Source organism: Peromyscus eremicus, chromosome X (assembly GCF_949786415.1).
Source record: "Peromyscus eremicus chromosome X, PerEre_H2_v1, whole genome shotgun sequence".
NCBI lineage: Eukaryota > Metazoa > Chordata > Mammalia > Rodentia > Cricetidae > Peromyscus > Peromyscus eremicus.
Window position 1 is genome coordinate 64749463 of NC_081439.1, and position 13824 is coordinate 64763286.

General features: G+C 31.1%; 1 protein-coding gene across 1 annotated transcript in view; it reads right to left on the reverse strand.

The window, feature by feature from the left end:
* Rps6ka6 (ribosomal protein S6 kinase A6) overlaps window positions 1-13824 on the reverse strand; it is a 109213-nt gene that overhangs the window by 56527 nt on the left and 38862 nt on the right. Inside the window, exons 6-8 of the mRNA XM_059251488.1 lie at window positions 12604-12685; window positions 11720-11800; window positions 9813-9892 (exon numbers count right to left, since the gene is read on the reverse strand). Of these exons, the coding sequence (XP_059107471.1) occupies window positions 9813-9892; window positions 11720-11800; window positions 12604-12685 (243 nt within the window). The remainder of the gene's footprint in view (window positions 1-9812; window positions 9893-11719; window positions 11801-12603; window positions 12686-13824) is intronic.

Genomic DNA, 13824 nt, shown 5'->3' on the forward strand with positions numbered 1-13824 from the left:
TATAGTAAGAAAATAGACATAGTTAAATCTTATTTGATTGGTACAGCCATTAAGTATACCAGAGAAATTTTCTAGATTAATGGTATGTCTTTAAAAATTCTTCTCTTTAAAAATAATTAGCAATTTATGTATTAATTCTTTCTGAAACACATGCTGTTTATATATCATCTTACATTAAATGCTCTTCAAAAAATTTGGGGTTTTATTGAATCTTTTTAATTTTGGTACACTGCATTGGCACAGTGGCTGTGCTCACACAGAGTAATTGAAGTATTAGGGGTATTTTGTTTTTGTACTCGTACTTCCATTTTTCCTACAATTCTCTCTGTTACCACCTATTCTCAGTAATTTCACATTTAGTTCTACTAACTCTAAGCTTCTAAATCTACCACTACAAGTTGTAAAATTAATAAACCTTATATCAAAATTTTAAGCTTACATCTGACCTAAAAGGGATCCACCTCTTCTCACCTGTAAGTAAATTTTGTGAATTTAATGACAATGGATTTCTCAATCTTTGTGTGTTAGGAAATAAAGACATTAAGACAAAGTGAAAAGCATATGAAACTTGAAGTCAGAATTAGAGGTTCAGCATCAGACATGCCATTTAACAATCTGGACCTGAGTTTTTAAATTTTTAAAATAAAACAGTATCTACTATATTTAACTAAGAACATTGTTCTAAGAATCAAATTCATTTAAACGTACCCAAATGTGCAACTGTATGGTGTTATTAGTACAGGTATGTATCTTCATTCATAACTGAGTATTTAATCTTTACACACATTTGTAATTACTCAATCACTAGACATTAGAGTTATCAAGGGTTTTCAGATCGGCCAAAATACTTTTTTCTAGAAACATGCTATTTTCATTAAAGAAATCTGGTTTATTTGAAAGGCTCAAATTTGAATAAAATACCACATAGTTAAAATCAACTTGCCCATTTAAATTATAGTCACTGTATTTCACAATGCAGATTCATGCTACTACTAAAACTGAAGAAAATGAAGAGTTAATATTATTTGTTGTCTAAGTTTTAGGGACATTTCTTTGAATACTCTAATGGTAAAAGTATAAGAACATCAGTTTCAACTTCTTATTGTGAATAAAAGTACTTGTTACTCATTTAACTTCTGTGGAAGAACAATCAAAATGTTCACTGAAACCTAACACATGACAAAACTCCAAATACTAACTATAATTTCAAGGAAAAAACACTGCCTAGGTTACTTACACATTATGTCAAACAATCTTATCCTGATGTTGTCTTGGTAGAAAGCCTCATGATGGAAATAAATGATAAACTTGCTAAAAAGCAATGATGCACCAGACGCAATTAATTATGTGCGAGCACTACATATTCTTTCTGTGATTACACTCTTCCAAACAACTCTATACTGTACTATTATTAACATCGTACATATGTGAACAAGACTCAGGGTGACTAACTTGTCCAAAGTAACTAGTAAGTAGGAAGCATAAGATCTGAATTCAGGAATACTTGTCCCTAAAAATAAACTTTTCTCCAGAAACCACTTCTATCTTACTTATAGTATATTTTTCCCTATGTTTCAGTTCACAATCAATAATGCTTTTATATTTGGTAATTATCCTCCTCATACCCCCCCCCAAAAAGTGAAAAGTCCTCTAAGATTCTAGTACAAGGAAAAGCATTTTTAACCTGAGGCCTATTAATGTGTGAATGGGACTATGTATATTAAAATAATTGAATCCTTACTACATAGATAATACAGATATCTCCATTATTCCTACTTAATATTATATCATAAGCATACTCCCATACATTTCAAGCTATTTTATGAACATTATTAAATAAATGCATATCAATCATATTAATTCACCATGATTTACCTAAATGTCCTCATTCTGAACAATTAGAATATTTCTAAAATTAATTCCTATAAATATTATAGCATGCTATATTATAAATGTATTAGCAAATATGCATAATTCTTTGTATTTTGCCAGAATGGATGCTTAAGTAATAAAACAGGTATTTACTGGGTCAAGGAACATAGTCTGGATTCCTGACATATACAATAAAATTACTTTCCAGTAAGGTTACAACAGTTCCCGTGCCCATCAGCAATTTTTTGAATACATATTAGCCTTACTTCATCTATGACAGAACCAAATTATCTTTTATTGAAATTTTTAATTTAATATATAAAAAGAATATAAAATTTGATTTGATTAAATTTATTCATAGGCCAAACAGTTTTTCATGTCCTGTGGCCTTTCCTGTTTTCTTGAACTACAAGAAATTTGTTGTCTATTTTCCATTATTAACCTACTATTTTGTTCAGTTGGTATAAGCCCTTCAAGTATTAAAAACGTCATGACTTTATCATATTAAGTACAAATGTTTTTCAAATATTTGCTGGTTTTGATGAGTTGTTCTTAATTTTATAGTCAAATTTATTTTATACTCTTTGTTTTTCCCTTTATTTTAAAGGGTACCAAATGTCTATTCAGCGATTAACTAAATACTCAACTGTATTTTCTTTTAGGATACAGTGATTACTTTTAAGATACAGTTATATCATATAGATAAAATTTAATTGGTGTGTGATACAGGTGGTGTTTTACATTAGTTTTGAAATATCTATTCAAATTCTCATATACTGTTTTTATTGAACAATCAATCTTTTTAACGTAATATATGATTCATCCTTTAGTCATAATTGTATGTTAAATAATATATAATAAGATTCATGGCTTATACAATATGTTCCTGATCCTGTGTTGAAACTATGATATTTGGTTTACAGAAACTTTAAAATATACACACGTGTATAAAAAACAGGTATAGAAGAGCACACCTATAATCCTATCACTTAGGAGGCTGCAATAGGAAAGAGTCTTCGTTCAAGACCAGTTGGCTCTCATAGATAGACTCTCTCAAAAACCAAACGAACCAAAAGTAAATTTTAAGGAAGTTTTATCAAATGACTTTTTTCTGGCATTTGTTTACTTCTCTAGATAAACTGTGAAACTACGCTGTAAATTTTAAACACACACAAATTTCTATTGAGAATCTGTCTGAAATTTTATTAAACTAATAAATGAATTTTGAAAGCACTGTTAGCTTTATAATAATGAATACAAGATTTTTTTTGATATTAGCAAAAAAGAAAGACGTGGCTTAAAATTTTATGTGTTTATGTATGGATTTATTTGAGTTATGTCTCTGTGCATTTATAGAGAGAGAAATCTGGGAGGTACTTTTTCTTTTAAAATGTAAGGAACAAGCGATATAAAATTTCTTAATACATACTAAAATGAATTTTAAAATTCTGTTTCTAAAGCACAAATACTTCTTCAGTTTGGATTACTCAATTTTTTATTAACAAGTGAAATATAACCAACAATCAACTACTTATAATATGCTGCCTATAGAATTAATCACTGAATCAGTTTTTTAAAGTCTATTCAATGAATAAACTAATTTATTGTCTTTGGGGAAATGCATTTAAAATGCTTGCTCTTACCTAATATTCCAGACTTAGGAATCAAAACTTACTGACTGCATCTCTGTGCTAGTATGAGTTTAGATAGTCCCACATCGAGAATGGAGGTCTGAAGAGTTTAAAAGAAAATTAGAAATGACTACAGGTAAGAATTTTTCAAAAACATTTGTGACACTTCTATAATCTAACACAAAAAAATAATGAATGCTGGAGCCTTGATATACCATTGTCCTTCTACACTTTCTTTAAAGACTTTCCTTGGATGAGATTCATAGACAGATCCTATTACATACTAAATTCTGTCCTAGACTACAAAATAAACACTCATGCATGCCAAGTTCTGCACTGGAGTTAAACAGATATAAGCCAGAGACCTCAGGCACTTAAGCACTGACTATCATCTCTAAGTACATTTTTCCTTTATCACAAGTTCCAAAGCTCTCCTACACTTAACATGATAAATTCTGTAAGTTAGATGTTGAAATACAGTCATCCAATTTAATCTCTGCTACCAGACTACCATTTCAAGACAAAACATCCAAAACACAGGACAAAATGTATGAAATGATATTTCTTAAGACACTGGACATCTAGCAACAAAAGACAGTGAATACTGAGATATGAGTAACAAATGTGGTATGCCCTATAATTTTCCTAGCTTACTACCTGGAAAGTTAGTGGTAGTGTAGAGAGGTCTAACTCAAGTAGAGCTCAGAGATTTTCTGAAGTAATTAGTTAGAGCCAAGAGTCTTAAAGAAGAAAATAATTCACAGAGGACTGAAGCAAAGGAAATTACACAACAACCTCTCAAGATATGTATTCATTCCCAAGTAATCAGTTGCGGATGCATAGTATGTAGGAATGAGGACACTATGCTGAACCAGAAAAAGAACCAAGGGCTACACAAAACAATCCATGCCACTCACATTGGGCAAGTGACAGTTCCTCTTATATTTAGGTAGAGCAGGAAAGATCTCACACACACAGAATCAGAATAACCAGAAGGACTTTGTTTCAATAATAGATCAAAATTAATCCTGAATAAATGATGTTCATGTTCATTCTAAAAACTTTAAATTTAAGGAAGATATGAAACAATGAAACTAGTTCTAAAAGCATCAGTGTATTTCTAGAAGCACAAAATACTCATCATCCAATACCTTAACTTTCACAAAGACTGCCAAGAAACAAGAAATTTCCAATCATGGATCAAAGGGATCTACCTGCCATCAAGGGAAAAATATAGTCTTAAGGGATTAAAAGAACTCACTAAGCTCAAAAAGATGAAAGCTATGCCTCATTTGAAAAGCAAGATAATAAATCATTGTAAGTCAAGGATGTTGGTTAGAGTAATTAAGAAAGGTCATTGTTTGACTAGTGAGGAAAATTAACTCCATACTAAATGCTGTCTTAGCCTTAAATGAAACAAACTTAAATGCAAGACCTAGAGTTGGGGGTACAGCTGAAGTGTAGAGTGGATCCCTACCATGAGAAGCTCAATGTTTGATTCTCCAGCACTAAAGATAAAAAAGTAAGATCCTAAATGATAAAAATGACAAAACATTTAGCATGTAAGAAAATTAAATCCACAGTCTACCACCTAATACAAATAGTTATAACTATGTGTTGGTGCACACCTGTAATCCCAACACATTGAAGGCTGAAGAGGAAAGATTTGGATTCACATCCAGTTTGGGCTACACAATTATACCTACCATGTCTTAATAAATGAAGGGAGGAATGGAAGGAAAGAAAGAATGAGAGAGAGAGAGAAACAGAGAGAAAAGAAAAAAATTTGCAAGTATGTTGTCACTGAGCTACAAAAGAAGTCATAGAAAACACTTAAATGTTTGTAGCTTTGTTTCTATAAAACTTTAACTTATAAAGAAAAGCAACTGGTCTGAAGATAATATATCCTTGATCCCAAGTTAAAAATTCATATTATAAAACCTAATAGAACTACAAAATAACAAAGCAATGTTAGTTAATATTGCCAAGCTAGCATAACTAAAAATGTAATTGTAACAGAATAACTGATTATAATGCATACTTGAAACAGTTAAAAACACCAAGAATAAATGATACTTACAATTTAATAAGATGGAAGATCTAAATACTACCATATCAAGATATAAAATTACATGTTAAATGTATTAAGTCTAATACCGCACTTTAAAAATCATATATTTTCATACTGGATAAAAATCAAGGATGTCATATGTACTTAACTGCTACATGGAAAACTACAAGTAGTTTCAAGTGAAGACACAGAAGAAGGTATACTGAGCTCATACAGCTATTTTAAGAGAGTCATAAGCTAATATTAATGCATTAAAGTAAATCATTTAATAATGATACCATGTCCTTATCAAGAAAGAATATCACTCATAAAAAGTTCCTTTAAAACTTTGGTAGAAATTCAAGACATACACAAATCTATAATTATAATAGAAGATTTCAGGTGTTTCTCAAATATAAAAACATGTATAGACATGTATCAAATTCTCAATTAACAAACCTGATCTAACAGACATTTAATGAACCTTCCACCACCCAACAGGAGATTACACATTTACAAACATATATCATGTTTGAAGGAATACAATAAGTATAAACAGATTTAGTAGGATTCAGGTCATGAAAGGTATCCTTTATGATTACAGTAATATTGGGTTATGAAACAATATTAGAAATATATCTGGAAAATAACCAAATATGGATAAATTAGATAACATGTTTTCAAATACCCAATGAGGCAAATAAAGGAAATTAGAAAGTATATTAAACAAAGCAAAAGTGCCACATTACAATATATCATGAACAAAATGAAAACGGTACTTCAAGAATTTGTAACACTAAATAGTTACATAAGAAAAGAAAGGCTTCAAATCAGTAACCTGTTTCCATCTAGGAACTAGAAAAAGAAAAAGCTAGTAACTACAAAATAGTAATAAAGATTAAAGAAACGGAAATATAACAAAAATCAATAAAGCCAAAAGCTCATATAATAAAAAGAAAAAATAAAACTGATAAACCTCAAGCAATGCCAAGCAGGACTATAGAAGAAAAAGACAAACTACCACCATCACGAGTGAGAGCCTTTCAAAAATAAGGATTCTACAGCTATGAGAAAAGATAACAATGGAATATAATGAACAGTTGTGCCTGGAGTGAGAACTGTCTCATAGAGGCTCATGTAGTTGTCACTTAGTCCCCAGCTGTCGGCACTATTTGAAGAGGTTATGAACCATTTAGGGCAAGAAATATTGCTGGAGAACTTCTTTTAGCCAAACACCTTACCAGACCAAACTGCTTTCACACATGAATTCTATCAATCATTATTAACAATTAATACTTAATCTAAATAAGTTCTACTGGAAAGTTGAAGAAAAAGAAACTATCCAACTTAGGAAGCAAGAATTACTCTTACTAATAAATGAAGAAAACGTGAAACAAGGAAATAAATATTCCTTATGAACGTAATTGCAAATATGGAGAGATGGTTCAGCAGTTAAGAGCACTGGCTCTTCTTTCAAAAGAGCCACATTCAGTTTCCAGCAACCCCATGACTGGTCACTATCTGTAACTACAGTTCCAGGGGAATCTAATATCCTCTTCCGGCCTCCACTGGCACTACCTGAGTGCAATGCCTAGACATACATTCATGCAAAACACCCATAAAAGCTGAAGGAAAAAAGTAAAAAAAAAAAATTGCAGAGATCATCCAATAATATTTCAAAATAATTATTCTGGATGTCTATGGGGGATTCCTTCACAAATGCAAGATTGGGTTACCATTTCACTTTCATTTAATTCACTTTTTTTAAATTTCAAATTAATATGCTTCATTTAATTGACCATATCAGAAATTAAGCAGGAAAAAGTCTCAATTAAATGCATGTGACAGTTTGTAATATCTATTAAAACTTCTTTCCACAACTTAATAAGAGATGTTAACTCAACCCAATAAAGTACACATAAATATACAGCTTTAAGTTTTAGAATGAAATTAAGCTTCCCTCTGTTTTGAAACACTAAGAAGACAAAAATGTCTGCTTCCCATCAAATTTATTCAACATCAGAATGAAAATTCAAGCTAGTGTTAATAAGTTTATTAATAAAAATAAATAAATACAATATATCCAAAGTGGAAAGAAGTAAAGCACTTTGTCAAGAGTAATTAATATAAAAGCTTTTGAATCTACACAAGAATCAGCCAAAATATGTAATTCTACTAGATTAATTGATACAAGCTCAATATAGAAAAACTCTATTGTTTTTCCTACTGAAACTGAAATTAAAAGAACAATTTCATTTGCATCATTAAAACAGGAAGCACTAAAAGATAAATCTGACAAAAGTTGTGCAAGACCTATATGCTGAAAATAATCATTGCTAAACATAGGCAACTTCTAATGGAGTGGAAAGAGAAGCCACGAAGTCAATATGTTTTAAATATCCATCTTGTGCAAACTGACCTACAGGTTGGATGAAATGCCAATCAAAATCCAAGTAGGCTTTTTTTAGAAAGTAAAAGTTGACTTTAAAATTAATAAAGAAACACAAATGACCTACAAGAACCTAAACAATTTTCACAAGAAAAGCAAAGCTTGTGGATTGGAATCACTGACTTCAAGATATATTCTAAAGATTCAGTAATCAAGACAAAGGGCACTGTCATGAAGATAGACAAATGAGTCAGTGAACAGAACAGAGTATCCAGAGATAGGCAGGCCTTCACATATATGAAAATCTGATTTTAAATGAAATTACAAGATAAATCAGTGAAGAAAAGATCATTTTTCACAACTGTGATGTTAGAAGTGAATACCTCTATGAATTTTAAAAAGATTTCAGTGCATACCTAAGTAGCCACATATTAAAATAACCCAAAATGAATTAAGAATACAAATATAAATAAAAACTACAGACTCCTCTAAAATACACAGGAAAATTCATCACCTAGAATTAGGGAAACATTTCTTAATTAGAATTATTAAAAACCATTAATTTAATGGGTAAATTATAAAACAGACTTCACCAAAATTAAGAAATTCTGCTTTCAAGAGATATGAAATTAAGAACAACCTACACACCAGAAGAAAATATTTAAAAACAACATGTATGATAAGAGACTTCCATCTAAACTATATCAGAAACTCTGGAACCTCTATAAGAAAACAAATAATTCACTTCAAAATGGGCAAATGTTTAAACATTTTATCAAAGAAGATCGATAGCAAATAAATGCAGGAAAAGATGCCCAATATCATTAGTCTTTAATGTGATGAAATTCAGAACCACAATTAAGTAACACTATATACTTAACAGATGTTCAAAATTTTTTAAAAAGAAAAATAAAGACTGATCATACCAAGTGTTGGCAAGGATGTGAAGCAATTGAAATTCTTATTTGCTGCTGTTGGGAGTGTAAAAATTATACAAGCACTTTCGAAAACAGTTTGGCAATGTCTTTAAAGTTAAAACATACACCTACCATGTGACCCAGCCATTAAACTCCTAGATATTTATTCATGAGAAATGAAAACATATGTCAATACAACCATTTGTACATGAATGTTTACAGCAGCTTAATTGGTAATACCCAAAAACTGCAATAACTCAAACATTCATCAGGTAAATAAACAAAACATGGCACATCCAAATAATGGGTACTACTCACCGATAAAAGTGAATGAACTGATACACACAACATGGATAAATCAAAATAATTAAAATGATTTAAACCAGACAAAAAGAATGTGTATATATGTCTATGTACATATATACATACATATATGTACATATACATATATATATATATATAAAAATAACAGTTTTACTTTTATAATCTATTAGAAAACACAAACAGTGGCAGACAGCAAATTCAGTAGAGGTAGAGTGGGAAGAATACATTATAAACTTTTGGAAATAATGTTATTTTATTTTAATAATGATTGTACAGTTACATGAAAAGGCATAAAGGTATCAAATAGTGTAATTCGTTGTACCATTTATTGTATGTCAATTATAACTCAATATATCCACTTTAAATGAATTAATTAAACACTCCACCAAGAAGCAGTTAGATAGCTTGAGGAGCCAAAGTCCTAGGGCTTGTTCCTATCTATTTCATTCAGTTATTCATAATGCCCTTTTGTCTCAGAGAAAAGTAAAAAGAACACTGTGATTACCTAAAAGACACACAGACAAACTAAATACTATATACAGTGATTTCAAATTTCTACAGAAAAAGTATATGACTTTTTAGCTTTGTTGGAATAAAAAATACTAACAAATTTATAAGGAAATTCTCACCTCTTTGGATAATCTTGTGAAGACATCTCCCCCCCTGAGGAAATCCAAGATTAAATACAGCTTTCCTTCAGTCTGAAAGGCTAATTAGAAAGCATAATGTTATAGCAGACTAACCCTAAAGACTGAAAAATTTACCATGCTTTTATATTAACATGTTTACAATTTTATTATCAAACATTATAAAACAATTACATATTAACATGGACCATTGGTAGATAATGTATCAAAATTAAACCCACTGTTTAATCGAGTGTTAAAATAGCTATAACTCCTTTCCAGAATATATTCAATGATGCATGTGGCTTTACAAAATCTCCTAACACTAAAATTTTCCTGTTAAGGAAGATTTTTTTTCTAGTGCAGTTGCTTAAAATTTGTCTCCCAATCCCATCTATTGTACTCTACAAAGCTCAAAAAGAAGGTCACCTCTTCTAATAAGCCTCCCAACTTTTCACATTTCCCTATAGCATCTTTAATCTCCCTCAAAATTATCCACTAATTCTTTTGATATTTAATTGTACTTCACGCCTCTTTTGTGGTATTTATTTCACTTTCATTTGCACAGTTTCACTCTTTTTACATTACTAGAAATTAGAGATTATTTCACTTCAGTATTCCACTTCATTTAATACAGTATTTTGCCACAATAGGAGTTTACTATTAATCTCATGGCATGTGAGAGACTCAAAGACATTCTATAATACTGCAATTTTTATTCCATTACATTAAAAAAGGAGTTAAAGGGGTCAGAATTTCTTGTACTGTTTGAATAAATTGGGTAAATATTTAAAATAATTTTTTGTCAAAACTTGCAGTAACAATAAAATCAATATGTGCTACATTTTAAATGCACAGAATGAAATGGTATCGTAAACGGCATTAATGCTTTATTTTGGTCTATGTATTCCTCAATAAAATCATATCTACAATCTATTTCATATATTAACAATGGAGACATGATTCAAATTCATAAACATCTGACTCCAAAACTCATCCTCCCATTATTTCTGCTGCTTCTTACTGATCTCGCCTCCTACCTAATATTACAAAACAGTTCAAACTAACATAACCTCATAGCCTTCTTGATTAGAACTGGAAAATAAAAATAGTATTACACTTATAAATAAACATCTGAATGCTTTACATAATTTATCATAGTAGCCTATGATCACTGGAGGTACTATCTCATCTCTCCTAGAAATACTACTAGTTAAACAAGTTGAAGACATTTTCATTTTTCATTGTTTGGGAATTTCATATATACATATAATGTGTTTTCATATATACAAACTTACCCCCATTTCCTTCTCTCCAATTGTTCCCATAGCCTCCCAACACTATTACCTCCCAATTTCATTTGCTCATTTTAAATTGATAGTCCACATAGAGTTACTAGTATGTGCATGGGTGCAGGTCCATCTACTGAAACATGGGTAGTCTCTAAGATTCTGCATAGCTGAAGAAAACTGACTCTACCATGCTGGGCGGTGGTGGCGCACGCCTTTAATCCCAGCACTCGGGAGGCAGAGCCAGGCCGATCTCTGTTAGTTCAAGGCCAGCCTGGTCTACAAAGCGAGTTCCAGGAAAGGCACAAAGCTACACACAGAAACCCTGTCTCGAAAAACCAAAACCAAACAAACAAACAAACAACAAAACCTGACTCTACCAGTAGTCATCAACTGCCAATAGTTCCTCAACTTAGGATGAAACTTCATGACCCCCCCTCCATGATACTTGATGGGGTTTTGGAAGAAATTATCATGTTACCTTAAATGAGTAAATAAACTTAAGACAATGAAATTCAACTAAAAGGTAGATATTGATACATTAAATAACTTTGAAGTGTTTATTTGTTGTTGTAGTATCTGAAAAAAATGCAGTTCTTTAATAGTAAAAGGGTTACATACCATAGTGTAATTTGACGATAAATGGATGGTTTACTTCCACCAGAATATCCCTCTCCATCTTTGTGCGAACTCGGTCTCGAACTAAAATCACAAAGATTGAAATGTTATACTCATTCATATTCTCAGTAAAGACCTGTCATTTACTAATCAAAATATAAATACATAAATAATTTCATAAGTAACCAATGTAATTAAACCTGTGTAGTCCTAGACAATAACGATTTTCAGAAACAAGCAGATTTTGTTTAGATCTACAGAGAGGCTAAAGTAGCATATTTGGCTAATATGTATTTCTTGAATTTTTCATGTGAAATAAAACTGAAATTAGTTATAAACTTTGTCCTCTCTCTTCCCCCCACCTCTCCCTCATTCTCTCTTTCACTGGGTTTCAGAAAGTCCATGCTGGTCTTGAATATGTTACACAGCAGAGGATGATCTTGAATCCACCTCTCTGAAGCTAGGATTACAGGTACATATCATCATATCAGGGTCAGTATTAGTTTTCTAAGACTAGAAGACAGTACATATAAATGTATGGAGTAGTCGTGCTTTCTACACGTGTAACACCCAGACAAAACAGTAAAAAAAAAAAAAAAAAATGTTGAAAGAAAAGAGTAAAGATTTTAAAAAAAATGTTGAAGTTCAGACTGAATTGAATGAAATATGTCATATTTCCTGGTTTTAAACTTTTATTCAAGTACACATTCAGCAAGTTAAGTTATATGACAAAAGAGGACCCCAAAAGTATAAATTTATACTAGAAAACTGTAATAATTAACAATGCTAAAAGCAACTCCAACTATTCTCCTTATAAGCAATACACAGTGTATTTCTTAAAACAAGTTATGCCAAATTATATTCTAATATTCTTTTTAATTTGATACCTTTTAAACAAGCTTTTCTTAACACCTTCATTGCATAGAGCTGCCCAGCATCAGGACCAGTCTTCTTTCTAACAAGAAAAACCTAACAGAGAAAATATTTTTAAGTGAAATTTCAGTTGAAGCCACTTCATCACTTTAAATATATTTTCTTATATATTCATATCAATTTCAAACAATGCATTCTGATTACATCCACCCACTATGCTCCCCAATTTGTCCCACATCCATATCTCTCCCAATGTTATGTTCTCTTTTTATATTGAACTTAATCCAAATAGTGCTTCTAGCATGTGCACAGGTTTAGAGCCAACTATAAGAACATGAACAACTTACTAAACAAAACTGACCCTCCCAACCACATCCCTGTGGAATTTTGACCAGCTTGATACTGTGCAAGTCCCCTACTGACAACCACAGTTTCCATGAGTTCATGAGTGAAAGAGTCTTGTCATACTCAGAAAATACTGTTTCATAATAGTCCTCCCCAACCTCTGGCTCTTACATCATTTGTTTGTTGAGGTTATTCAGGCTTTACTACGTTACATAGAGAAGAATTAGAAACTATAGTAGTTGACAGAAGATAATAAAGGAATGTACATCTCAAAAACCTAAAAGATGGAATGAAATCATTCACTTTTTTTTTTGAGATTATAATTACATCACTTCTCCCTTCCCTTTCTTCCATCCAAATACTTCCATATTACCCCTCCCTGCTCACTTTCAAATTCATGGCCTCTTTCTTACTGTTATTGCATATATATATACTTTTAAAACTATAACCTCAGTTCACACGATGTTCCTTGTACAGATGTTTTCAGGACTGACCATTTGGTAATGGATAGCCAATTGGTATGCTCTTCCCTGGGAGAGACTTCTTTTACAAGTTATTGTTTGAGTATTTTGTACAAACATTACATGCATATAATGTGTTTGGATCAAGTTTATCCCCTCATTGACTCCCCTAAAAATCCTTCCATAGCACCCCACTAGTATTCCCTCCAAACTTGAATGTATTCTTGTTCTCTACATACTAATTATACATTTTCTCTTACATTCTGTTATAAAACACAGAAAATATAGTTATGCTATAATGTATATTTAGTTAATTTATATTTGCTTATACACCTCTTGATTTAGCAAATCAAACTCTGTATATACATTACTTTAAAAAGGAAAATTTTATAAGTAGATGGCCTTTTCCTGGACTTAGAGAAGTTTGTA